At 44.6% G+C, this 24,488-nt stretch overlaps 1 protein-coding gene across 1 annotated transcript in view; it reads left to right on the top strand.

The window, feature by feature from the left end:
• The window catches only part of LOC137347460 (hemicentin-1-like), a 331,927-nt gene that overhangs the window by 247,665 nt on the left and 59,774 nt on the right, over positions 1–24,488 (top strand). Inside the window, exons 68-78 of the mRNA XM_068011904.1 lie at positions 780–1,055; positions 4,632–4,822; positions 7,509–7,590; positions 10,525–10,652; positions 11,198–11,339; positions 12,204–12,348; positions 13,099–13,226; positions 15,043–15,199; positions 16,412–16,533; positions 21,671–21,832; positions 23,447–23,554. Of these exons, the coding sequence (XP_067868005.1) occupies positions 780–1,055; positions 4,632–4,822; positions 7,509–7,590; positions 10,525–10,652; positions 11,198–11,339; positions 12,204–12,348; positions 13,099–13,226; positions 15,043–15,199; positions 16,412–16,533; positions 21,671–21,832; positions 23,447–23,554 (1,641 nt within the window). The remainder of the gene's footprint in view (positions 1–779; positions 1,056–4,631; positions 4,823–7,508; positions 7,591–10,524; positions 10,653–11,197; positions 11,340–12,203; positions 12,349–13,098; positions 13,227–15,042; positions 15,200–16,411; positions 16,534–21,670; positions 21,833–23,446; positions 23,555–24,488) is intronic.

Here is a 24,488-nt window from a genome sequence, read left to right as displayed (position 1 = left end):
TTAACCAATCCAACAAGGCTGGCTACCATACTGGATTAATAGACAAATGAGAATTTGCTTTGCCATCCCAGTAATACTGGATGGTCATCTACACTTCCAAACTTTTTCCTTATTGGCAAACCTAGGCAAAAAGGCTAAGGCTCATAGTGCAGGACTCCACCAAGATTCAATAAAAAAGAAGCAGGGAAGATGAGCAGTAGTGGTTAAGTGATGCTAACCATGTACACATGGGTTTTAAAAGCCTGCTGATTGTAGGCAATAGAAGCTAAGAGGGTAGATGCTCCTCTTCGTTGAGTTTAGAGGATGCTGACTTCTTTGGTTCAATGAAGAGCAAAGAAGAGTGGATGGAGCCCAGTTACGTCAGGCCCACAAACACTAATGAGATGATGACCAGATAATCTGTTTCAGTGATGTTAGCTGAGGGATAAATATTGGGCAAGAGTTCTCAACTCTTCAAATTGTATATGGGGCTTTTTACATTGACCTGGGAAGGCAGGTGGGGCCACAACACTGTCCTAGGCATTTCTGGACTGTCCCAATTTTACCATCACTGGGCGTAGGCCTGTGTCCGGTGATCATTGGTCCTCAGGACCTTCTGGCTGCTGCTCTTCAGGAAGATCAAGGACATTCCTTGCCTTTACAGGTGCAGTGCACCTCAAGTACCCTGTTCCTGTCTGGGGCCTAGAGAGGCAAATTGGCTCTAAGATATCTAATTCAGGGATTATCTGAAATTTTTGCTGCAGATTATGTTTTGATGATGCTGTTTCTTCCCCCCACAGTTCCTCCAAGATTTGAGAATCCCGGAGACACTGAGGAAATGATGGTTGCCGGAGGAACTTCGGTGACTTTCACATGCAATGCCGGTGGAATCCCGCCCCCAATGTTCTCCTGGTTGAAGGATGGTGAACTGCTCATTCTTAATGACCTGGTTACCGAGAATCAAGAGATGAGGTTGCAGCTGCCATCTGTTGGCACAAATGACTCTGGATGGTACTCCTGTATTGCTGTGAATGAAGCAGGTGAAGCCACCAGACACTTCAGCTTGATAGTCATGGGTGAGTGATGTGTGTCACATAGATTTGTGAATGGACACAGTCTTAAAGGGAAACTGTGATCATCTGAGTTAGCAGACAATCTAAAAGGTTCTGTAGCTGTATACATCCTCTTTTTTTTTGTTGCAACAACATTGCACCTTTTTCTCTTAAAACTTATTTTTTCTCTCCATGCCTGGCTTTGATATTTCCTGGTTAAACAGCAACTAGACCAGTGAGGGGTAGTGAACAACCATCTCCCAGGTCCCTACTCATGTCACTTTGTGTTATAAAGAAATCAGCACCTGCACCCTACCCCGACTTTTCCATAACAATGTGGAACAACATCTCACTTCCATACAACAACTCAATAAAATTGAGGAGAGGGGAGCTGGATTGAAACTGCATCCCTTCACTGTTGGACACACTAAAGTGCAATATCACATTGTCTACTTAGTTCCTATCTTGATTTGAATAATCAAAATGGAAGAAGGCACAGCTGAGGGGAATATCCACACTAACTGTCTCCTCTCATGCTATTTCAAACCTGTGGCTCAGTGGGTAGCATGCTTGCCTCTGACTCAGAAGGTTGTGGGTTGGACGACCTGAGCACAAAAATCAAGGCTGACACTCCAGTGTAGTACTGAGTGAGTGCTGCACTGTCAGAGGTGCTGTCTTTCAGATGAGGTGTTAAACCAAGGCCCTGACTGCCCTCTCGGGTGGATCTAAAAGATCCCGTGGCACTATTTCAAAGAAGAGCAGGGGAGTTATTTGCGGTGTCCTGGCCAATATTTATCTCTCAATTAACATCACAGAAGCAGATAATCTGGTCATTATCATTTGCTGTGTATCGATTGCCTGCTGCGTTTCCTGCATTACAGCACTGACTGTAAAGCAATTTGAGACACCCTGTGGTCTGTCAAAGGTGCTATATAAATGCAAGTCTTTCTCTCTCTCTCTTAGCATCGGGTGGGCCTGAGGGGAATGTGCCCATTTCACCACCACCCCACCCCGCTCCCCACCCCCCACCATTTTTGGGCAAGAGTTATGCTCCCCTTTTTCCCTACTCCAAATTCTAGAATTGGCCCTTTGGTCCACTGCAGCTTTTTATACACGTTTGTGCCTCTGTTACTGACATACAGTTATCTCCACTTGTAACCTTTCGGGTTACATTGCAGTTCAAATTATTGCACTTCCCTTTCACTTTTTAGCAGCTGCTGTAGCGATAATGTCCTTGAACTGCATGGACCCTTGAAATCTAGATAGAAACAGGGTAGCACCCTAATCTTCACATCTGTCCAGCTCAGAATGATGGGAATGAATGTGTTCTCTCCTCTGGCTGTTAAGGGTCCTTTAAGGAATGAGTTGGGGCACTCAAACCCAAACACTAATGGACATGGTGCCCATTGCACAAAATTGCCCCTATTTTAGCACAATGGCAGTCTCACTTACAGAAGCCATGGGATGGCTGGGATAGGGAGTGAAAAACTGTTGCGCTTGTACACTAGGGTGTGAAGTTCAGATGCTGGGGCCGAGACACCTCTTTGGACAGGATAGCGGGAGCTTTATTCTGCAACTAACCTTACAAACCTAAGGTGGGAGTGCTTGATCAACTCAGGGTGCTTGAACGGAAAGCTGTTCTATTTCCAACCACTAACACAAAGTTCATAACACCCCCTTCCCCCACCCCTCTCCCCTCCATTTACTCTTACTGTAGCCTTGTCTATGAAGAGTGTTTTGGACACATATCCTTGAGCAATTTAAAACACAGAATCACAGAATTGTTACAGTGCAGGAGGAGGCCATTTGGCCCATCGTGTCCGCACTGGCTCACCGAAAGAGCAATTCACTCAGTTCCATTCCCCCGCCTTCTCCCTGTAACCCTGCACAATAACAGTCTAATTCCCTTTTGAATGCTTCAATTGAACCTGCCTCCACCGCACTCTCAGGCAGCGCATTCCAGACCTTAACTACTCGCTGCGTAAAAAAGTTTTTCCTCCTGTCACTTTTGCTTCTCTTACCAAATACTTTAAATCTGTGTCCTCTCGTTCTCGATCCTTTCACAAGTGGGAACAGTTTCTCTCTATCTACTCTGTCTAGACCCCTCATGATTTTGAATACCTCGACCAAATCACCTCTCAGCCTTCTCTTCTCCAAAGAAAACAGTCCTAATTTCTCCAATCTATCTTCATACAAAATGACTCCTGACAACGCAGCGGCCCGCTGACGTCATCAGAGTGTTCCATGTGCAAACGGTCTCCTGCTCTCAGTGAAATGCTGCGTATGCACAGTCAAAGGTCTTACTAGGACTAATTGCCGCATGTGTCACCGCGTATCGCCAGTGTCATTGAGCAGCTGAATGAGGCACTTTGAGACTGGAGCTCAATCCTCGCTACCCGCCCCCCCACTCTCTGGCTGCTTGCTACCCGCCTCCCCTCCCGCATCCCCACTCTCTGGCTGCTCGCTCCCCACTGTCCCCCACCCCCCCTCCAGCCGCTAGCTGTAGGCTGTGCGTCTTCCCTCCTCCCGGCCACTCGCACTTACGTCACCCTGTCACCCCTCGCAGCCCGCCTTGCTTCATCAGGCGGCGTGACAGGGAATGATCAAACGTGGGAGCGAGTGGCCGAGAGGAGGGAAATGGCGTGGCCTGGGGCTAGTGTCTGGAGGAGAGGGGGGTGGGGAAGCAGGGTGCAGCTGGAGAGTGGGGTGGCAGTGGGGGAGGGGGGCTTGCGAGGAGCGAGCGGCCGGAGAGCAGGATGGCTGTGGTGGGGGAGGGGGGGGCAAGGAGCGAGTAACAATTGGCCAAGGGAAAGGGAAGGAGGAGAGCAGTGGTGTGGTCTGGAGCGAGGGGCTGATGGAGGGGGGAAATGGCAAGGCTGTAGCGAGTGCTTAAGGGAAGGCAGCGGGAGTCAGCGGTGAGAAAACGGGTGCAGGAGGGACCGATAGAGGGGATTTCTGGGTTGAAATTATTTTTCTGTGATAAATTGAGCAGCGCCATCTTTAATCCTGGCAGTTACCTGAACCTCGCAGACAGTGACATTTCAGTGGAAGAGGTTGCATTTGCGCATGTGCTAATACTGCGCCACCTAGTGGTTGCATTGTCAGCCATCTTCATAACTGAAGTTCTTCATCCCTGGAACCATTCTCGTGAACACACACACACATCTGCATTTACCCTGTTGGTGGAGATCACCACAATGGTTTTAAAATGTTTGTCACCATTTTGACATAGGACAACTAGGACAAGTTACATTCTGGACTCTTGCACATCCCTGACTTTAATCACTCCACCATTTGTGGCCATACTTCCAGTTGCCTGGGCCCTAACCTTTAGAATTCCATCCCGAAAATCTCTCTGCCTCTCTCTCCTCCTGTAAAACTCCTTAAAACCTACCACTTAGTCCTTATGTGGCTTGGTGTCAAATTTTGTTTGATGACGTTCCTGTGAAATGGCTTGGGATGTTTTATTTCATTAAAGGCACTATATAGATGGAAGTTGTTGTTGTTGTTAAATTTGTGAATCAGAGACAGGAAACATTGTGAAACTGGAAAGTTATGAAATGCAGTGTTTTCCACTCACAGTAACAATCTTTCCTGTAGAACCACCACAGATTTCTGACTCTGAGATGCCACAGGAAGTGTCCGTAGTGCTAAGTAGTCCTCTGGAGCTGGTGTGCATGGCAGTGGGAGTCCCTGTTCCTGAAATAAGCTGGATGAAGGATGGAGTGCCTCTCAATGGAGTGGGCTCGGTGCTGAGCGATGGAGAAGTGCTCAGGATAGAAAGTGTACAGGTAGATGATTCTTCAGTTTGTCGGATTTTATTCCATCATCAGCTCTTTTAAACAATGTAGGCAGTGATGTTTAAAGGGCACGTCACCAGGTTTGCAAATGGAAGTGTGTGCAGCAGTGTAATTGGTATTTAGATGACCTCAATATGTCAGCTTTGCTAATTGCTTAAAAACTGCAACTTAATCAAAAACTTGTCAGAATAAAACATTGTGACACAGTGTTGGCACTGTAGCAAATGCAGTTTCCACAATGCAGAATTATCTCAAACGATCCACATGGCTGAAATAGCATGGTGAGTGTCTTTGACTGTTCCTGGCTCAGTAAGGGGACCTCATTGTGGTTATGTGAATCTTTCAGGTAAGCTCAGTTTATAGAACAATCAGTGCTGTTCACAGCTGCTCTTTAGGCAGGCCGTGGAAACTTTGCACTGTTTTGAGATGGTTTTCATGTGACTGTTAATTTTTTTTAGTCATTCCTGGGAAGTGAGCATTGCTGGCCAGGCCAACATTTATTGCCCATCCCTAATTGCCCTTGAGAAGGTGGTGGTGAGCTGCCTTCTTGAACCGTTGCAGTCCATTTGGTGTAGGTACACCCACAGTGCTGTTAGGAAGGGAGTTCCAGGATTTTGACCAGCGACAGTGAAGAAACGGAGATATAGTTCCAAGTCAGAATGGTCTGTGACTTGGAGGGGAACTTGTAGGTGGTGGTGTTCCCATATGTCTGCTGCCCTTGACGTTCTAGGTGGTAGAGGTTGCAGGTTTGGAAGGTGCCTTGGTGAGTTGCTGCAGTGCATCTTGTATATGGTACACACTGCTGCCACTGTGCGTCCATGGTGGAGGGAATGAATGTTGAATGTCTGTGGATGGAATGCCAATCAAGCGGGCTGCTTTGGCCTGGATGGTGTCGAGCTTCTTGAGTGTTGTTGGAGCTGCACTCATCCAGGCAAGTGGAGAGTATTCCATAACACTCCTGACTTGTTCCTTGTAGATAGTGGACAGGCTTTGGGAAGTCAGGGGGTGAGTTACTCTCTGCAGAATTCCCAGCCTGTGACCTGCTCTTGGAGCCACAGTATTTATATGGCTGGTCCAGTTAAGTTTCTGGTCAATGGTAACCCCCAGGATGTTGATGATAGGGAATTCAGCTTTGGTAGTGCTGTTGAGTGTCAAGGGGAGATGGTTATATTCTCTCTTGTTGGAGAATTTATTGAGTTAAAAGCTTTTTTATTGAAGTTTTCTCCTCCCTCTTCAAGCAAAGCACAGAGCCACAAGAACGTGATTTGAACAATAGTAATATACAGTTTTTGTTTTGGTCAGCTGCATGTCCGACACATTCGGAAACTCATGACCATGTTTAAGAGTCTTCTAATCAAGATACTGAGAAGTCAGACATATAGACTTTATGCTTGCATGATATGGAGCTCACAGTCTACCCCATAGACACACATCGCACATTCTCAAGACCAGAGAGATTGGCTGCAGGTTGGTAGGAGGCAGTGATTAAGGGCTTTAAATATTTTCAGGATGCTGCTTGAGTTCAACCAGCTGGAACCACTGGATGTACCTCCATAGACACTGGTGAGCTTCCCACTGCTTATCCTGCCACGTCCGTCCTGCCCCTGGAGGCCAATGGCTTGCAGTTTTATCTGGAGCCAAGTGAGGAAGAATTCCAACTCCCATGGACAGGTCCAGTCCTTCACGTGCCATCAATGAGCCAAGTTAGCTGGTCAGTAATCCACAATGCCCTAGAGCACTGTGGACCCCATCAGCTCAGGCCTTTCACTGACAACAGGGGATTGATTGACTTGGCTTTAATCTCACATCCTCTGTAAGGGTGTAAAGTGAAGAAGGAATCGCAACAAAATTATGTGTCAAAAATACCTGCAATGATCAAATAAATCCCCTGACCAGAGGCTGAACAATAGTATCAGAGCGAGGTCTGAGGAAGCCAAAGCATTAACTGGGTTTAGGCTCACCCAAGATGGGGACTGGCATTCCTAAAAGGGAGACGGAGATCTCTCCTGACAGCTAAACACCTCGAGCTGTGACAGTGATAAAGTGCCTTTAAGCAACATGAAAGTGAGATGTCGTGAGATCTAGTCGTGTTCTTGTAGGGAGGCACCTCCCAACAGAGCAGGATTGATTGGCCAAAGGGAGTGTTGACCCTGCAGTGACAGCAATTGGAGTCTGCGAATAAGTCACCCACCAGACATATCAGTCACAGGTGGGATGTTACCTAGGGAAACCACAAAGAAGGGAAGAAATGGGGAAATGGAGGCTGAAGCACCTCACACATCCTCTAAAAAAGCTGATCCTGTCATCTTTTGCGTTGCCTTGAGATCAGATATAGTCCTAGATTCTGCAGCACACACTGTAACAGGCAGGCTGCAGACGGGCAGGTTGATATAGTTCCTTCAGTCTCCCTATTCCCTATCGTACAAACACAACAACTTGTGTATCCCACAGGGAAAGAGTGAAAACTGGGCAGTGAATCACAATGGGCCATTGACCTGGAATCTCTGGTCTGATAGAGGGCAGAAGTTACTCATTTGCTTGTTCTGTTAGATGGAGAGTGGACAGAAAACCTACATTTAAAGTGTATCTAAACTTCTAACAATTAAATTGTCCCTTCTAATATAGGGTCTACATTAATGCTCTAATGTCATAATATCTACACTGTGGTTTATCACAGGTAGAAGATGCTGGACTCTATACCTGTCTGGCAACAAATCCGGCTGGTGAGGATCAGCTGCAATATTTAGTGAAGATAAATGGTATGGTTATGCATGTCAAACATTCTCTTTACATGTTTTTCTCCTTGTACATGACCCTTTTCCCCCCATCCTCAGATTCACTTTAGCCTTCATATCTCTCCTGCAAGCACTCAGCCTGCTCCCACACGACCAACAGATTGTCTGCTTTCAAAGAACAAAGAACAGTACAGCACAGGAACAGGCCATTCAGCCCTCCAAGCCTGCTCCGATCTTGATGCCTGCCTAAACTAAAACCTTCTGCACTTCCGGGGACCGTATCCCTCTATTCCCATCCTATTCATGTATTTGTCAAGATGCCTCTTAAACGTCGCTATCGTACCTGCTTCCACCATCTCCCCCGGCAGCAAGTTCCAGGCACTCACCACCCTCTGTGTAAAGAACTTGCCTCGTACATCCCCTCTATACTTTGCCGCTCTCACCTTAAGCCTATGTCCCCTAGTAACTGACTCTTCCACCCTAGGATAAAGCTTCTGACTATCCACTCTGTCCATGCCGCTCATAACTTTGTAAACCTCGATCATGTCGCCCCTCCACCTCCGTCGTTCCAGTGAAAACAATCTGAGTTTATCCAACCTCTCCTCATAGCTAATGCCCTCCAGACCAGGCAACATCCTGGTAAACCTCTTCTGTACCCTCTCCAAAGCCTCCACGTCCTTCTGGTAGTGTGGCGACCAGAATTGCACGCAATATTTTAAGTGTGGCCTAACTAAGGTTCTGTACAGCTGCAGCATGATTTGCCAATTTTTATACTCTATGCCCAGACCGATGAAGGCAAGCATGCCGTATGCCTTCTTGACTACCTTATCCACCTGCATTGCCACTTTCAGTGACCTGTGGATCTGTATGCCCAGATCTCTCTGCCTGTCAGTGCTCCTAAGGGTTCTGCCCCTTACTGTATACTTCCCACCTGCATTAGACCTTCCAAAATGCATTACCTCACATTTGTCCGAATTAAACTCCATCTGCCATTTCTCCGCCCAAGTCTCCAACCGATCTATATCCTGCTGTATCCTCTGACAATCCTCATCACTGTCCGCAACTCCACCAACCTTTGTGTCATCCGCAAACTTACTAATCAGACCAGCTACATTTTCCTCCAAATCATTTATATATACTACAAAGAGCAAAGGTCCCAGCACTGATCCCTGCGGAACACCACTAGTCACATCCCTTCATTCAGAAAAGCACTCTTCCACTGCTACCCTCTGTCTTCTGTGACTGAGCCAGTTCTGTATCCATCTTGCCAGCTCACCTCTGATCCCGTGTGACTTCACCTTTTGTACCAGTCTGCAATGAGGGACCTTGTCAAAGGCTTTACTGAAGTCCATATAGATAACATCCACTGCCCTTCCTTCATCTATCATCTTTGTCACTTCCTCAAAAACTCAATCAAATGTGTGAGACATGACCTCTCCTTTACAAAACCATGCTGCCTCTCGCTAATAAGTTCATTTGTTTCCAAATGGGAATAAATCCTGTCCCGAAGAATCCTCTCTAATAATTTCCCTACCACTGACCTAAGGCTCACCGGCCTATAATTTCCTGGATTATCCTTGCTACTCTTCTTAAACAAAGGAACAACATTGGCTATTCTCCAGTCCTCTGGGACCTCACCTGTAGCCAATGAGGATGCAAAGATTTCTGTCAAGGCCCCAGCAATTTCTTCCCTTGCCTCCCTCAGTATTCTGGGGTAGATCCCATTAGGCCCTGGGGACTTATCTACTTTAATGCTTTGCAAGACACCCAACACCTCCTCCTTTTTGATAATGAGATGACTGAGACTATCTACACTCTCTTCCCTAGGCTCATCATCCACCAAGTCCTTCTCTTTGGTGAATATGGATGCCAAGTACTCATTTAGTACCTCGCCCATTTCCTCTGGCTCCACACATAGATTCCCATCTCTGTCTTTGAGTGGGCCAACCCTTTCCCTAGTTACCCTCTTGCTCTTTATATACGTATAAAAAGCCTTGGGATTATCCATAATCCTGTTTGCCAATTACTTTTCATGACCCCTTTTAGCCCTCCTAACTCCTTGCTTAAGTTCCTTCCTACTGTCTTTATATTCCTTAAGGGATTCGTCTGTTCCTAGCCTTCCAGCCCTTACAAATGCTTCCTTTTTCTTTTTGACTAGGCTCACAATATCCCGCGTTATCCAAGGTTCCCGAAACTTGCCAAACTTATCCTTCTTCCTCACAGGAACATGCAGGTCCTGGATTCTAATCAACTGACATTTGAAAGACTCCCACATGTCAGATGTTGATTTACCCTCAAACAGCCGCCCCCAATCTAAATTCTTCAGTCCCTGCCTAATATTGTTATAATTAGCCTTCCCCCAATTTAGCACCTTCACCCAAGGCCTACTCTTATCCTTATCCACAAGTACCTTAAAACTTATGGAATTATGGTCACTGTTCCCGAAATGCTCCCCTACTGAAACTTCGACCAGCTGGCTGGGCTCATTCCCCAATACCAGGTCCAGTATGGCCCCATTTCCTCGCAACTTAAATTCCTGACACTCTGAATCACCTTTGTATTTTATGCTGTGAATGACAATAATACCGCCAAATAATTGCTGCTGTCACTAAATGGATAACATCTAACATTTCTCACAAGAATATAAATGAAAGTCCCAGGACTCAATATCAGAGGAATGGTCTGAACATCAATGCCAGAAATTGTGGAACAGGTAGAAGCCATTAGTCCTATAATGCCTGGTCCACCTTGATTTTACCCTATCCTGACTTCTGTGTTCATCCTCACATTGTATCCCATGGAGTGCGTGACTATCTCAGCCTATCTCCATCCCCAAAATCATCAATCCGATAGGAACCTATTTGGTACTTGCATTTCTGTTTCAGTGTGATCTGTTTCCAGTTTACTGTTTGACCACGTGCTCCATGTTCGAGTTGTGTTTCTCTCTGCTTAATATAGTTCCTCCAAATGTCATGGGCTCCAGTGATGCACAGACAGTCACTCTGTTGGCTGAGGAGAAGCTGACCCTGGATTGCCAGTCTGAAGCTCCCATTGTTCAGTGGTTCAAGGATGATGTCCCATTACAAGTGAGTGTTTTTGGATAGTAGACCTTAACAGGTGGACATGATATTCAGCTATCTTTCCAATCGAGTGGTCCCTGCATCATCTCCTTAAAACATCAGTATGCATTGCCAGTGTTTTGGAAATATTGATACTTAGGGATTATCTACCTAAGTCCAGAGTAATACTCCATTTGAGCTCTGCAGTTTGCCTCAACTTGACCCTAAAGCTCAGAGCACACATCCAACTGTACCAGGTTATAGCAACCATTCTCATGATGCCTCTGAGATAGACAGTTTAGGATTCAATTTTACATTGCTTGGGCTGTGAGTTTGCTCCCACTCTAAACTGGATGGCAATTGCTGATCACTAGATGAGATGGGGGCAAAACAATTTCAAGTTCCAAAGTGACGTTCCCAGGGATGGTTAGACACAGGTTTAGGCAGTGCAATCTGTTTCCTGTGTAAATAGTCCATGCCACTCAGAAATCAGACAGATGACTTTGTGGCTGTTTTATTACCTACACTATTTACGATCCAAGCTCTTCTGTTTTACTTTTGTTTTCTTTTAGGCTAATGCCCATATTCAGAATGTGCCAGACAGTCAATACCTGCTGATCAGTAATGTTGGACCCTCAGACGCTGGTAAATATAGTTGCTTTGCCAGCAACATTGCAGGACAAATGACTCGTATCTTCAATGTAGTTATTCATGGTGAGTGCACACTTACACAGGCGGGAATTTTACGTCCTTCTCTGGGAGCAGACTAGGAGGCCGGGGTGGGGGAGTGGTGTAAAATAGGGTGGGAGGCAGGATGCTGTGCCCCAGCGGGAGGCACTTCAGCACCTGAGGAGGCCGCCTGGTAATTCATGGTGGCCCCCTTGAGGGCTGGGCGGGGGGTGGGGGGGCCTATGATCAGGTACCCTGTGCCCCACAGAGGTCCCCCCAGCAGCACGGGCCGCTCCCACTGGAACATGCCCCCCCTCAACTCCCTCGCTGGGGCCTAGCCGATTGTCCCCAGCAAGGCCCCACACATTTACTTCCATTCGGGTGCCTCCTCCATTGCTGCTGGTCCTGGCCGGCTGTAGTCCCAGCAGTAGCCACCGCTCCCAGTGGCGCTGCTGGGACTGAAGAGCTGCCAGCTCTCTGATTGGCTGGCAGCTCTTGGAGGCAGGACTTCCTGCCTCAGAGGGGTGGAAACCACGACTCCAGCCAATTAAGGGCCTGAGCCATGCAAAATAGCAGTGCAGATTCCAGGCCCAGCAGAGGCGGGATTGTCCCCAACTTTCCAGCCGGTGGGCGGGGCCACTGCCTCATCGTTAAATTCTGACCATAGTCTTCTGTTGTGATCTCGTCATTGGAACAATAAAAAAGATTAAAAGGGTATTTAATAAAGTCATTCAAAATTATGAAGGGTTTTAATCAATTAAATCAGGGAATGGTATTTTCACGGCTCACTGAGTTGGTAACGAGAGGGCATAAATTTAAGTCTCACTTTCACCAGGCTATTATTGTACCTGTTAAATCTAGGCAGTTATGCCCGGACTGATTGACTTGGTGTTTTTATGTGCGTTTCAGTTACTCCGACAATCAGAGCCAGCTCCCCGTCACTCTCAGTCTTCATTGACCAGGTTGCTTTCTTGGAATGTGAGGTCCATGGTATCCCGAAACCAACAGTCACTTGGAGAAAGGATGGTGATTTGCTGACTGCAGACAACCCCAGGTATAGGCAGATAGTGGGAGAATACTCAGTAACTCACTGGGAGAAGGGACATAATCTGCTCTTGCTCAAGACTACACCTCCTCCTTATAGCCATAGTGATCCACACCAACTATAACAATGTGAGATGATCCAGTCCCTTGATTCCCAAGATCCTGGCTGTATCTATATTCAATTTTAATCCATTTACTTGTGATCCCCAGTCAGAATTTTTTTTTTGCCAATTTTCTCCCTTCTCCTTCTGAGGTGTTTGACTCTTGCTAGGGTAAGATTCCACAGTGTTGGATGCCAAGTACCCTCCTGTACCTCACCCAAGTCAGCATGCTCTATATGTGAGCCAGGATGGGGAGTGTCGGCAGGTTGTTCAGCTTGGGAGGGAGGGCATCACAGTCGAGCTCAATCCTGTCTTTATTCACCAACGCACACTTTTCATCCCCATTAATGCACACATTTGATTGGAACCCGCTTCAAAGTAATCAGGAATGGGAACTCTTGCCATATTTTCCCACTCTCTAATTGAGGAACGCTGAGGTAAATTGTAGAGCTCTCACGGCTGCACTGGTTGACAGTATCTCACTCGGAATATCCCAAGGATTGAGCAGTAATTCCTGGATACATAAAGGAGAATTGTTTGCATTGGGCACGCATACTTCACCAATTGAAGTGTTTTATTTTAAAGGCTTTTGAGCTGATATTTATCTTGGTTATGTCTCTTCCTTGTCCGCTGATTGGGAATTGTTGATTTCCTTGCAGGTTCAATTTTCTCTCCGAGGGATCCCTCCGGATTCACTCAGTCCGGGTTTTGGACGCCGGCCACTATCTTTGCACAGCATCAAACGCAGTTGGCACAGATCATCATAGGATTGAACTACAAGTCTTAGGTATGTTGACTTTACAGGAATGCTGCGAGGTACCTTTTGAGGGAACCAGCTTCTTCCTCAGGTCTGATGCTATAAGAGTACTGTGTGTGTTGACGGAGCTCCAAATCAATAGGAAAGATGAGAACTAAGAAGAGAGGAGTCCCACAGCTGGTAAGGGAAAGAAAGAGACACCCAAGTTGTTAATTGTATATTAATTGTGCTTACTTGTATGTAGGTGGGGGACACATAATTTGGGGATCCCCTATAAATAGACACAGATTGAAACTGTGGATGTTGGGTTATGAGGTACTTGCTTGTAATGTGTAACTCTGTAAATAAATGCTTATAAAAGCGTGTAAAGATTGGCTCCAATTCTATCCTTCACCAACTGGCTTTCTGGTATATTAACACAAGTGACTGGGTGGGAGAGTGAATTTGTTTCAATGAAGGAAAAGAAGATCATTACCATATAGCAGGTTAGGACTAGGTGAGAGTATTGTGTAGAGCAAAGAGAAATATTTTCATTATGCATTGATACTTTTGATGTGAATTGTTTGCTTCTACCAAGTACACAGAAAGGTTTGTCCAATAGCTGATGTTACGACCTCAGTGAAATTGATCGTGTGAAAAATACATGATATGAACTGCCAGACGAATTTAAAGAATTACATGACAAGATTTCACGTTTTAAGACTTGTATTATAACAACTAAACTAAAAGAAATCCCCATTAATTAAATAGTACTTTGTAAGTAGCTAATGCCCCAAATTACAAAAAAAAAGGTGTTTACTTATTAAAATACTTGAAAACCTCACACCACACTTATACATTATACAGTCCTTTTTGAAATCCTTTGTGGTTAAAAGTCCCAAACTCCTTCCAGTAGCAATCGGTTGGATCTCCCAGACCTTTTCAAAAATCAATATCCTCTTCACTCACTTCTCTGAGCACTTCCAACCTGGACGTCCATGAATAAGTGATCCTGCTGGTCCTCTGCTTCTCTGCAAGCTTCAGCTTTCAAAACTGGTTCCAGTCTTCACAGCCTTTTGCTCTATCTGGCTTCCAAGAGAAGGTGTCTCCTCTCTCTCTCTCTCTCTCTCTCTCTCTCTCAAGGCTGCAACTCTGTTGCCTTCCTTACAGCCTGCCTTGAGGGTGCAAGCGCTGGTTTCCTCTCTTATTTGGACTCAATAGTCAATAGCTTATTATCTTGTTTCCAATATACAAAGTCCAGAAGTGTGGTTTCACAGAGCCACCTGGGCCTTCCATTGTTCCCAGGTGTTAACAGCTGCTTGGTACATCTTCAGAATCACTGTTTCCTTGTTTTATGAGGTGAAAGCCCAGGAGGGTAAAATCCATTGTTCCTTAGGTGTTACCCCTGCAGTCTCTTATTTTTCAAAAAATGTCTTTAAAATGTCTTGTCCTTTAGCAGACAGGATGTGAGGTCATCTGACCATCTGGACACCATCTTAAACTTTTAGAAATCACAATTTTTAAAACATAATCAATTTACAAAGTCCAGTGTTCTTAATTGATCCTTCTCTCTCCACTGTCTCCAATCTCAGCTTTATCTTTCTCAGGGCCTTTAGAACTGTGCAACTCTTTTTCTACTTTTGTCTTTCCAACTTCCTCCAAGCTTCATGTGTTTATAACCCAGTTTAGTGTCATTTAGTCAATACTTCCAGATTTACCTCAGCTTACTTTTTAAACTTTTCAACCGTGGTCTTGTATACTCTGACCCTGTATACTCCCCTCAGTTTCCCAATGAAAGAAACACTTTTAAATAAAGACTTCATCCCACATCTGTCCCTTTCTGATGAATTTTCCTTCTTCCTGCTAGATGCTCCCACCATACGTCCTGCTCCAACTAACATCACAGCCATGGCAAATGTTCAAACAGAGTTGAGCTGTGAGGTTTCGGGATCCCCTAAACCCGAGGTGACCTGGAAGAAAAATGGTAAACCTCTGAACTTTAACCTGCAACAGAACATGTACAGGTAACATTGAGGTACTGAATGGAAAAATGTATTTGTTTGAAGGCCTGAGTTAATAATCAGTAGAATCTTTGGTTTGAGGAATGGGTGATTCAGTTGCATCAACCTTTCATTCTGGGGGCTTGGATTGAACCTGGCCCAGATTGAGGAGATAAAAATCTCTTTTGTTTGCTGGCCGTTATGTCATACACGAAATGGGTTGGGTAGGGGCTTGGAAGAATCAAACTCAGTTGTGAGAAAGGCGCACAGCGTGAAGCCAACATAATTTGACAAAAATGAACATTATATTGGTCATCTCAATCAGGGAAGCCACACGTTGGGGAAATGGATTTGGTAATGGACGCAGAATCCTACAACACAGAAGGAGGTCATACAGCCTGTCATGTCTGTGCTGGATCTTTGAAGAGCTATCCAATCAGCCCCTCATGTGATTAGAATGTGGAACGCTGTACCACAGGAAGAGGTTGAGGCAAGTAGCTTAGATGCTTTCAAAAGGAAAGTAGACAAGTACATGAGAGAAAAGGAAATAGAAAGGTATGTTGAATGGCTCAACTGAGTCAAATGGAGTGGTGGGAAGACTCATGTGGAGTATAAACACCAGCACAGACTAGTTGGACCAAATGGCCTGTTTTTGTGTTGTATATTCTGTGTAATTCTGTGACATTGTTGTGACGGGAGTTGCTGAGGTGCACTGCTGGCACAGAGTAAGGGGAAACGTAACCCTATCCAAAACTCATCTCTTAAAAAACCTGTACAAAGTACAATATTTTTCACATATTTATTTGATGACACAGTAGGCTGTGTGTGAACTAATATTTTCTTCCTTTTATCGGAGCTAAATTTGGAAGAGTTTACGCAAAAAAATGAAAGGTGGCAGCAAACATTCGATCTTGTCGATATTACAGGACAGAAAGCCAATTTGTCCCACTGTCCCCTGGACTGGTGTTTCCCAATTCACCCCTCACTGCACAACAGGGAGGGTTAGAGAAATAGAACTGCTGATTGCAGAGAGAAGTAACTTGTGGATTTACACGTGATTTTTGAGAGGCTTAGGTAGATTATTTCTTTAGTTGTTAGACCTTTTGGGTTTTGAACCACTCAGGCCCTCTGATGCTTCAGAATCTGGAGGTGTCCAGGACCATCCTTCCTCATGTTGTTTAATTCTAATATTACCAACTGGTCACACGTGTTCCTGTGATCATTGTCTTCCTTCAGGTTGTTGCCGCTGGGGTCGCTGGTGATCATTTCTGTCACCACTCAAGATACGGCGCTGTATGAGTGCATGGCGTCTAATGAGGCAGGAGATTCCCGCAGGCTCATCCAGTTGACTGTCCACGGTGAGGCTTTCTTAACACAAGTGCTATTTGTCTGGCGAGCAACAGTGAGGTTCCCTGGTAGCTGATGGTGCAGTATTAAGAATAGGTCAGGGGGGTGGGTGAAGGAAAAGGGACGGAAGGCATTTGGGGAATAAGGTAGGCACGAACATACAAATTAGGAGCTCAGCCCTTCAAGCCTGCTCTGCCATTCAATAAGTTAATGGCTGAACTGATTACTCCACATTTCCACCTACCCCCCGATAACCTTCCACCCCCTTGCTTATCAAGAATCTATCTACCTCTGTCTTAAAAATATTCAAAGACTCATGACCCTCTGATAGAAAATATTTCTCCACATCTCTGTCTTAAAAGGGCGACCCCTTATTTTTAAACATTGACTCCTAGTTCTAGATTCTCCCACAAGGGGACGCATCCTTTCCACATCCACCCTGTCAAGACCCCTCAGGATCTTATATGTGGGATTAGGGCTCGTAGGAAGGACAAGCACCAACACAGTTAGGCCACAAGTCTGGTTTCCATGTTACAATTTCTACGTAATTCCATAAAATACATTTTTTGAATTAAACAAAAGCGTGGAGGACAGTATTTCCCTGGTGCATTCTCCATGGCAATGCCTCGACCAGTAAGAGTTGACTTGCCAACCAATCAGCACCCTTTTCACATCCAGTATATGTTGTTGCTCCCATTGAAATTTGGCATTCTTGTGTCTGTCCTGATGAGTGCAGGACAAAAAATTTTGACAGCATGTCTCTTTTTTCAGCAATACTCAAAATGCATAACATTATCTCTTTCTGAATGATTGAAACTTTGGTGACATTGTTCATGATAAATCAGAAGGACTGTCATATAGATTTCTTTGTGTCTGCATGTCTGTAATATGTCTATTTGTTATGTTTTCTGTCTCTCGCTCTCTCCCTGTTTTATTCACATGTCTGTCTCTTTTCTTGGCATGTATCTTTCACTGAGATGATCTGTCTCTCTCCTCTATCTCTGCACACTGACATTTCTTCCCGTCTGATTTTTTTGCAGTTATTTGTCTTTCCCCTGATGTCTTGACCAGATCTGTCGACATCCTGCATTTCTGCTCTGCCTCTGGCCTCTCGTGTATATGTCCACTCGTGTGTTTCTTCTTGCATTTTGCCCAATGTCTTCTGCACATCTCTCCTGGTTTCTGTGAAGTGGTAGCCGGAAAAAGTGGACTTGTGGCATGGACCTGTCTTCTCTGCTGGTGATGCATGTGTTCTAAATGTCCAGAGAAAGCCAAAGAAGAAAAGAAATAGGAGGGTCATGGCGATTAGGACAGAAGAAGCAGAGCCAGAGGCAGGTGGGAACGTACAAGTGGCCCATGAAGACTCAAAATAAGGCAGCATCTTAGGGATGAAAAATCGGGGCCAGAGGCAGCAAGGTGGACTGAGAGTTACCAGCTCAGGTTGGATATATTCCTGGAGGTTTCATCACATGACCTTTCACCTCCAATTGTCCCACCCAGTCAAATAGCTGTTTCTCCCCATTTCCAATATTTTAATAACTACCGGCAAAGAAAGAAAGTCAGTTGTGGCTCAGTTGGTAACACGCTTGCCTCTGAGTCACAAGATTCTGGATTTGAGTCCCACTCTAGAGCTTCAACACAAAACTCAAGGCTGACACTCCTGTTGTGCTCTATTTAAGTAGACTCTGTAAACTGTTTGCTGTAGTGCGCTGTTTAAGTAGACACTATACTATTTGCTGAGTAAATAGACTCTGTTTACTGTAAAATGGACTGTTTGCTGTAAGTTCTGCCATAAATTCCATCCCACCTCCAACTCATTGGCCAACACAATGGTGTCAAAAGCCACTCTTCATTTTCACAGACAAGTTTTTGTTTTACTTTTATCGCTTTTTATTTCAATTTCTACTTGTATTTCCCCAGTCTCCATAGTCTCTCCCAACCTTGCTCACCATGCTCCTGGCCCTCCTCTTGTTCTGCACTGAGGGAGTGCTGTCTTTTGGATGAGATACTAAACCCTCTGCCTGTTTGGGTGGATGTAAAAGATCCCATGGCATTATTTCAAAGAAGAGCAGGGAAGTTCGCCCCAGTGTCCTGGTCAATATCTATCCCTCAATCAACATCACAAAAACAGATTATCTGTGTTTTCTACATTACAACGGTGACTGCACTTCAAAAGTATTTCCTTGGCTATTGACTTTGAGATGTCCGCTGGTCACGAAAAGAGCTACATAAATGCAAGTCTTTCTTTCCTTATAACTAATAAAGGAAAACGTTCAAAGAAAATGGAGAAAAACACACAAATACTTTTTAAACGTCCCTATCATTTTCTACAAGTTTCTCTTAGCAGTGCCCAGGAGATTAATCTTTAATTCCAGGAGATTCCAGGACAATCCTGGAGGGTTGGCAACTCTAGGTGGGCTGTGTATTTTCAAAGCAGGGACGGAGATCTTGAGGTGGGTGTTGGGGTGTTGAACTTACAGAGAGGCGAGTGGGAGAAGCTAGGGAGATATTTTTAAGAGTGGGGAGTGGGGCTGGCAGCAGCTAGGGAGTAATGGGAAGCTTCAGTAGAAGAAGAAAGGCTGATCCTGGAGCTGGAGCAAGAACAAGAGGAGGCAGCATGGTGAGCAAGGGTGGGAGAGACTATGGAGATTGGAGAAATAAAGTAGAAATTGAATTAAAAAGCGAGATAAATGAAACAAAAACTTGTCTGTGAAAATGAAGAGTGACAATTGACACCACTGTGTCTGCTAATGAATTGGAGGCGGGGCGGAATTTACAGCAGGACTTGCCACAAACAGTCAATTTTACAGCAGAGTCTATTTACTCAGCAAACAGAGTCTCATTTAAACAGCACACTACAGCAAACCGTCTAGCGTCTACTTAAATAGAGCACTACAGCAGTCTACAGAGTCTATTTAAAAAGTCTCTACAAATTAGAGGAAACGAAACTCATGACTGAAATTATAGCAACCTCTCCCCATAAAAGCAGGATGATTTCTCCAGCAAAATGTAGTGAGTGGAGGATAGTTGCATAATACAAATTATGTGCATAAAATCAATCCAAGTTACTTATAGCAGTGAGATCTCCAGGCGCAAGTGGTGGGGGAAATTACCCAATCATCTCTATTCTGCCCAGGATCAGCGGTGTCACTATATGCAGCCATGAAAAATGGGTGACAAATAAAATGGTGGTTGGGCATGGGTGACACTAACCACAGTGCCAACAGTGGTGGGAAGACTGAATGGTAGGCAGTACAGTGCAATGTTAAAATTAATAGAACCCAGTTTTACCTGAGGCATCACACTTTAACCATGATCTTTACTATACAACAAGAAATAGCCATAACAAAGAGGGAATCTCAAGAGTTTCTATTTACAAAGTATATTAGTAGGTAGGTTATAGAAAAATATGTAAGTTACAGTTCTGTTACCTCAGTATTGAGTTCATCCTCCAGATTCTTGACCTTATTCTTTTTGGATATCTTGGAGAATTAAGAGTTAATAAGTCGAACCTTCCTTCTATCTTGCAGCAAAAGGCTTTCTAATATAAATATGGGTGCCACAGAAGGAAGTATGACTTATTGTCTGTTCCAAATATCTGAATATTATCTACCAGAAATGCCTTTGCGAGGAAATAAATGGCTAGGACAACATCGACCATAATTGTTACGTTTAGCAGCCATTGTAGTAAATATAGGCAGAGAGGTCTATTAACTATAATAATATTTGGGAACATAAGCTGTTAATAAAACTACTTTTCACAGGATTCAAGAAAAGAAACGTCAGGAAGTCTTGTTTGAGGAAAACATCTTTGAAGTAAACAGTTTAGACGATGTAAATAGATTGTTTACAAAGGGATTCAGGAACAGGTATATCATGAGGTCTAACTTAGAGTCACAGAGTCATTTACAGCCCATCGAGCCCATGCAAGTTCTCCACAGAGCTATGCAGTCAGTCCCACTACTGGGCTCAATCCCTGTAGCTCTGCAAGTCTATTCCTCTTGAAGTCATTGATTGTCTTCACTTTCACCACCCATGTGGGCAGTGAGTTCCAGATCATTACCATCCACTGTATAAAATAGTTCTTCCTCATATTTCCCCTCCATCTCTTGCCCAAAACTTTCAATCTGTGTCCCCTAGTCCTTGTACCATTTGTTAATGGGAACAGTTTTTCTTTGTCTAACTTATATAAGCATTTTGTAATCTTGTACACTTCTATTAAATCTCCCCTCAGTCTCTTTTGTTCTAAGGCGAACAAACCCAACTTTTCCAACCTAACCTTGTAACTAAAATCCTCCATCCCTAGAGCCATTCTGGTAAATCTCCTCTGCACCTTCTCAAGGACCCTCACATCCTTCCTGAAGTGTGGTGACCAGAACTATTCGCAATACTCTAGTTGGGGCCTAACCAGAGCTTTATAAAGGTTCAGCATAACTTGTGTCTTGTACCTTTGATGGAGGCAAATTAACATGTATAAAGGAACATGGTTTTCAACAGTTAGTTAGAGGGCTCAAAAGATAGAGAAACTGAAAAGCCACTCGCTATGTACAGTTAGGTTGATCACCTATGCTGTATATGAATAATGTCTGTCCTGTATACTCCATCAACAAGTGTCTCGTGCTTACTTGAAACATGTCGCTGTGACCCAGAGAAGGAAGGAAGATGACCAACAGTTAATCCAACACTCCTCCCTAAGACCCGCTCCTGGACTTGAGCACAAAATTCCAGGCTGCCAGTCCAGTGCAGTACCGAGGGAGTGCTGCACTGTTGGATCTCCTAGATCTCTCAGATGTTAAACTGAGACCCCGTCTGCCCCCTCAGGTGGGTGTAAAAAGATCCCATGGCACTATTCGAAGAAGAGCAGGTGAGTTATCCCTGGTGTCCTGGCCAAAAATATATCCCTGAATCAAAATCACAAAAAAACGATTATTTGATCGTTATCACATTGCTGTTTGTGGGAGCTTGCTGTGCACAAATTGGCTGTCACATTTCCTACATTACAATAATGACGACACTTCAACAGCACTTCATTGGCTGGGAAGCGCTTTGGGCTGTCCAGTGGTCGTGAAAAACACTGTATAAATGCCAGTCTTTCTTTTAAAGCTGAACGCCTCTTGTTTTAAACATTGTTGTGCGTTTGCATCCCAGTTCCACCATCGATTGCTGATGACTCTCCAGCTGTTACTGTCACTAAAATGTCCTCGGTGGTGCTGACGTGTCATGCGACTGGAATCCCAGAGCCTGCAGTGAGCTGGATGAAGGACGGAGCTCGACTGGGGAACCGAAGACCAGGGTATAAAATACTGCCAGGTTTGTAGAAGAATGACTTTTCAAGATAAATGCATTTTTATGTATATTTTAGCATGAATTACTGAATGATTATTCTGGTTTGCCTTTGCCTTTTGGAGAGTGGTTTAATATTTTCTCCCTGTGAGATCTGTCTCAAATTCATTCATGGCCCAATAAACTGACAACCAGAAAAATATTCAAGCCACGTTGGAACCTTGGTCTGTGCCGCATTAGCCAGTGACAGTCATGGCAGTAACAGGTGGCTGCTCTGCCATAGGCCTCAGTGGGCATTTTGGGTACCTAGATGGCCACGATGGCATCTGCTTGGAAGAACTGCGACATACCAAATGGATTCCTCATAGAGGACTCCACAGCACCACCTGACGGATCAAACCTTTCTCGCAAACAGTGGACAATCAGTAACCATCTCAAAACTGGCCATGGTAGATGCTCCCACCTTCTCCATTCTGACCTTGGCCAGAGCTTCCAATCAGACCCTGGAGCACATCATTCAACACTGCCGTCAGATGAAATTTTCAGGCAGCATACAAGATGTCCACACCTTTACACCAGAGGCTTTGGCCTGTATACCTGATCTAGATTTGTTTTTGTTGCTATCAGACAAAAGTAGAAGAAGGAGGATAGAGAACAGAACATCAGCCAGGATTCCCTACTCCAGATCACTATCCAGTGACCCATATGCTGGAAGTGGACAAGTGTAGACTTTGGATGAGGATCGGACTTGGTTGTGACCGCCCCTCGTCTGCCCATCTCACTGCCAGTTCAGTCATGGCTCCCACATACAAACTGCCCCTTAGGCAAGATTCCAGAAGGCATCTGTGCCTCATGGGACAGTACCCCAGTCAGGAAGCAGCACCCTGCAGTGAGGATGGGAGGGGAGAAAGACTGGAGAAGGAGGAATACATGGCTTTATTCATTTCAGCCTGATGCCAGCGTTGGGAGGCTCAAGCCATTTTCTGATTTAACCTTGATCTGAATATAGCCTGATGAGCTCTTGACACCAAATGGGCCCTTAGCTACAGGTCACTGGTTGTAGGAGTGTGGGAAATTGGCTGACTCACACACTGAGCACGTTGGGCTTGTGGGGGGGTGGGGGTAGAGGGAGTTACAGGAACTGATCTCACGGGGAGTCAAGCACAGATCTGGTAGTGAGCCACAGTAGTTTCTAAAGTACTTCTTCTCCTCCTGGCCGCTCAAAAGTTCCCTACAAAATTGTTTTGTGCTTTTCCTTGAGGGGCTACCAGTGGTCCCATTGAGGGCAGTTGTTAGGCCATTCAGCGCCCATTTGTACCTGGAAATTACAAGTGGGGTCCTACAACCAGCATAGGACCCCAATTTGCATATGTAAGAAAAGATAGTTCAGGAAGCTTACAGTCTGAAAAGGGCTCACACATTTTCCTGAAAATTGCGTCAGTTGGGTTTTGGGCATTCATAGTTTTGATAAGGTGTTGCCTGTTCTTCAACCACCAGTAGGCCGGTGAAAATCTCCCCAACGAGTTTTTCCTCTGTCATTAAAATTGCACACCTCTGTGAGTTCTAATGCTTTGTCTCGCGGGTTTTCGCTCAAATGTCTCAGTGCTCAGGAACTGTTTCTAATCTTTGTGTGTCTGCCAGGAATCCTGGAAATCACCACGGCAACTCTGAGCCATGCTGGCAACTATATGTGTACAGCTCGAAATGTAGTGGGGACAGCACATAGACATGTAACACTCTCAGTGCAAGGTAAAGGAACACAGAGATTTCCATTCTTACATGTTCTTTGCACCCTGCTGAAAAACTCTTTGTTCTAACAGAAGTTTCTATCAGATGACACATTTAAAGATGATCGTTCCCTGATTAAAGGAGAAATGTGTTCACCTCAATTGCCAAGTTGTACTTACTAGTGTATCTCAGTTTCCCTTTGTTGGTATGTTTTCTGCTTTTAGATTCTCCTCAATTTCTCAGTTTTTGCTACATCTTTTCGCACCTGCAAAAACATTCTCGAAACCCTCACCCAGGCCTTCAGTCGCCTACCCTAGCTCAACCCAGTTCCTGTGTGACGTGCAGTCCCTTTTGTGAGGTACCTCGGGGCACGTTGCTACCTTAAAGGTGCTATATTAAAGCAAGTCATTGTTGTTAACATAGTAAAACATCCCGAGATGCTTCACAGGAGCATTATCAGACAAAATTTTGCATTGAGCCACCCAAAGAGATATTAGAACAAGTGACTAAAAGCTTGGTCAAAGAGGTAGGTTTCAAGGAACAACTTAATGGAGGAGAGAGAGGCGGAGAGATTTAGGGAGGGAATTCCAGAGCTTGGTGTCTAGACTTTATAAACATATTTAACTAAACCTTCTGTATATAATATAAGTATGTGGGAATGGAGCAGATCTCTAGTCTCATTGTAACTTCTTTCCCCTCAGTTTTTCTCCCCTTACAATTCCTTTTCTGAAGCCATTGACTTGTTTTTTTTTATTTCCAAAATATACTTTATTCATAAACATCTGTAAAAATTACATTGCCAAACAGTTTCCAAACAGCACCAAAAAATACAAACATTGATAGGGAGATCAGTTTGCTTCAATACTGTCATGAGTTTCTTCCCAACCCTTCCGTTTCACAATTGTCATGTCAATTACAGTTTTACATTTACAGCAATTGAGAATATTAACGATAC

Source organism: Heterodontus francisci, chromosome 32 (assembly GCF_036365525.1).
Source record: "Heterodontus francisci isolate sHetFra1 chromosome 32, sHetFra1.hap1, whole genome shotgun sequence".
Classification (NCBI taxonomy): Eukaryota; Metazoa; Chordata; class Chondrichthyes; order Heterodontiformes; family Heterodontidae; genus Heterodontus; species Heterodontus francisci.
This window is presented reverse-complemented; position numbering and strand designations above follow the sequence as displayed.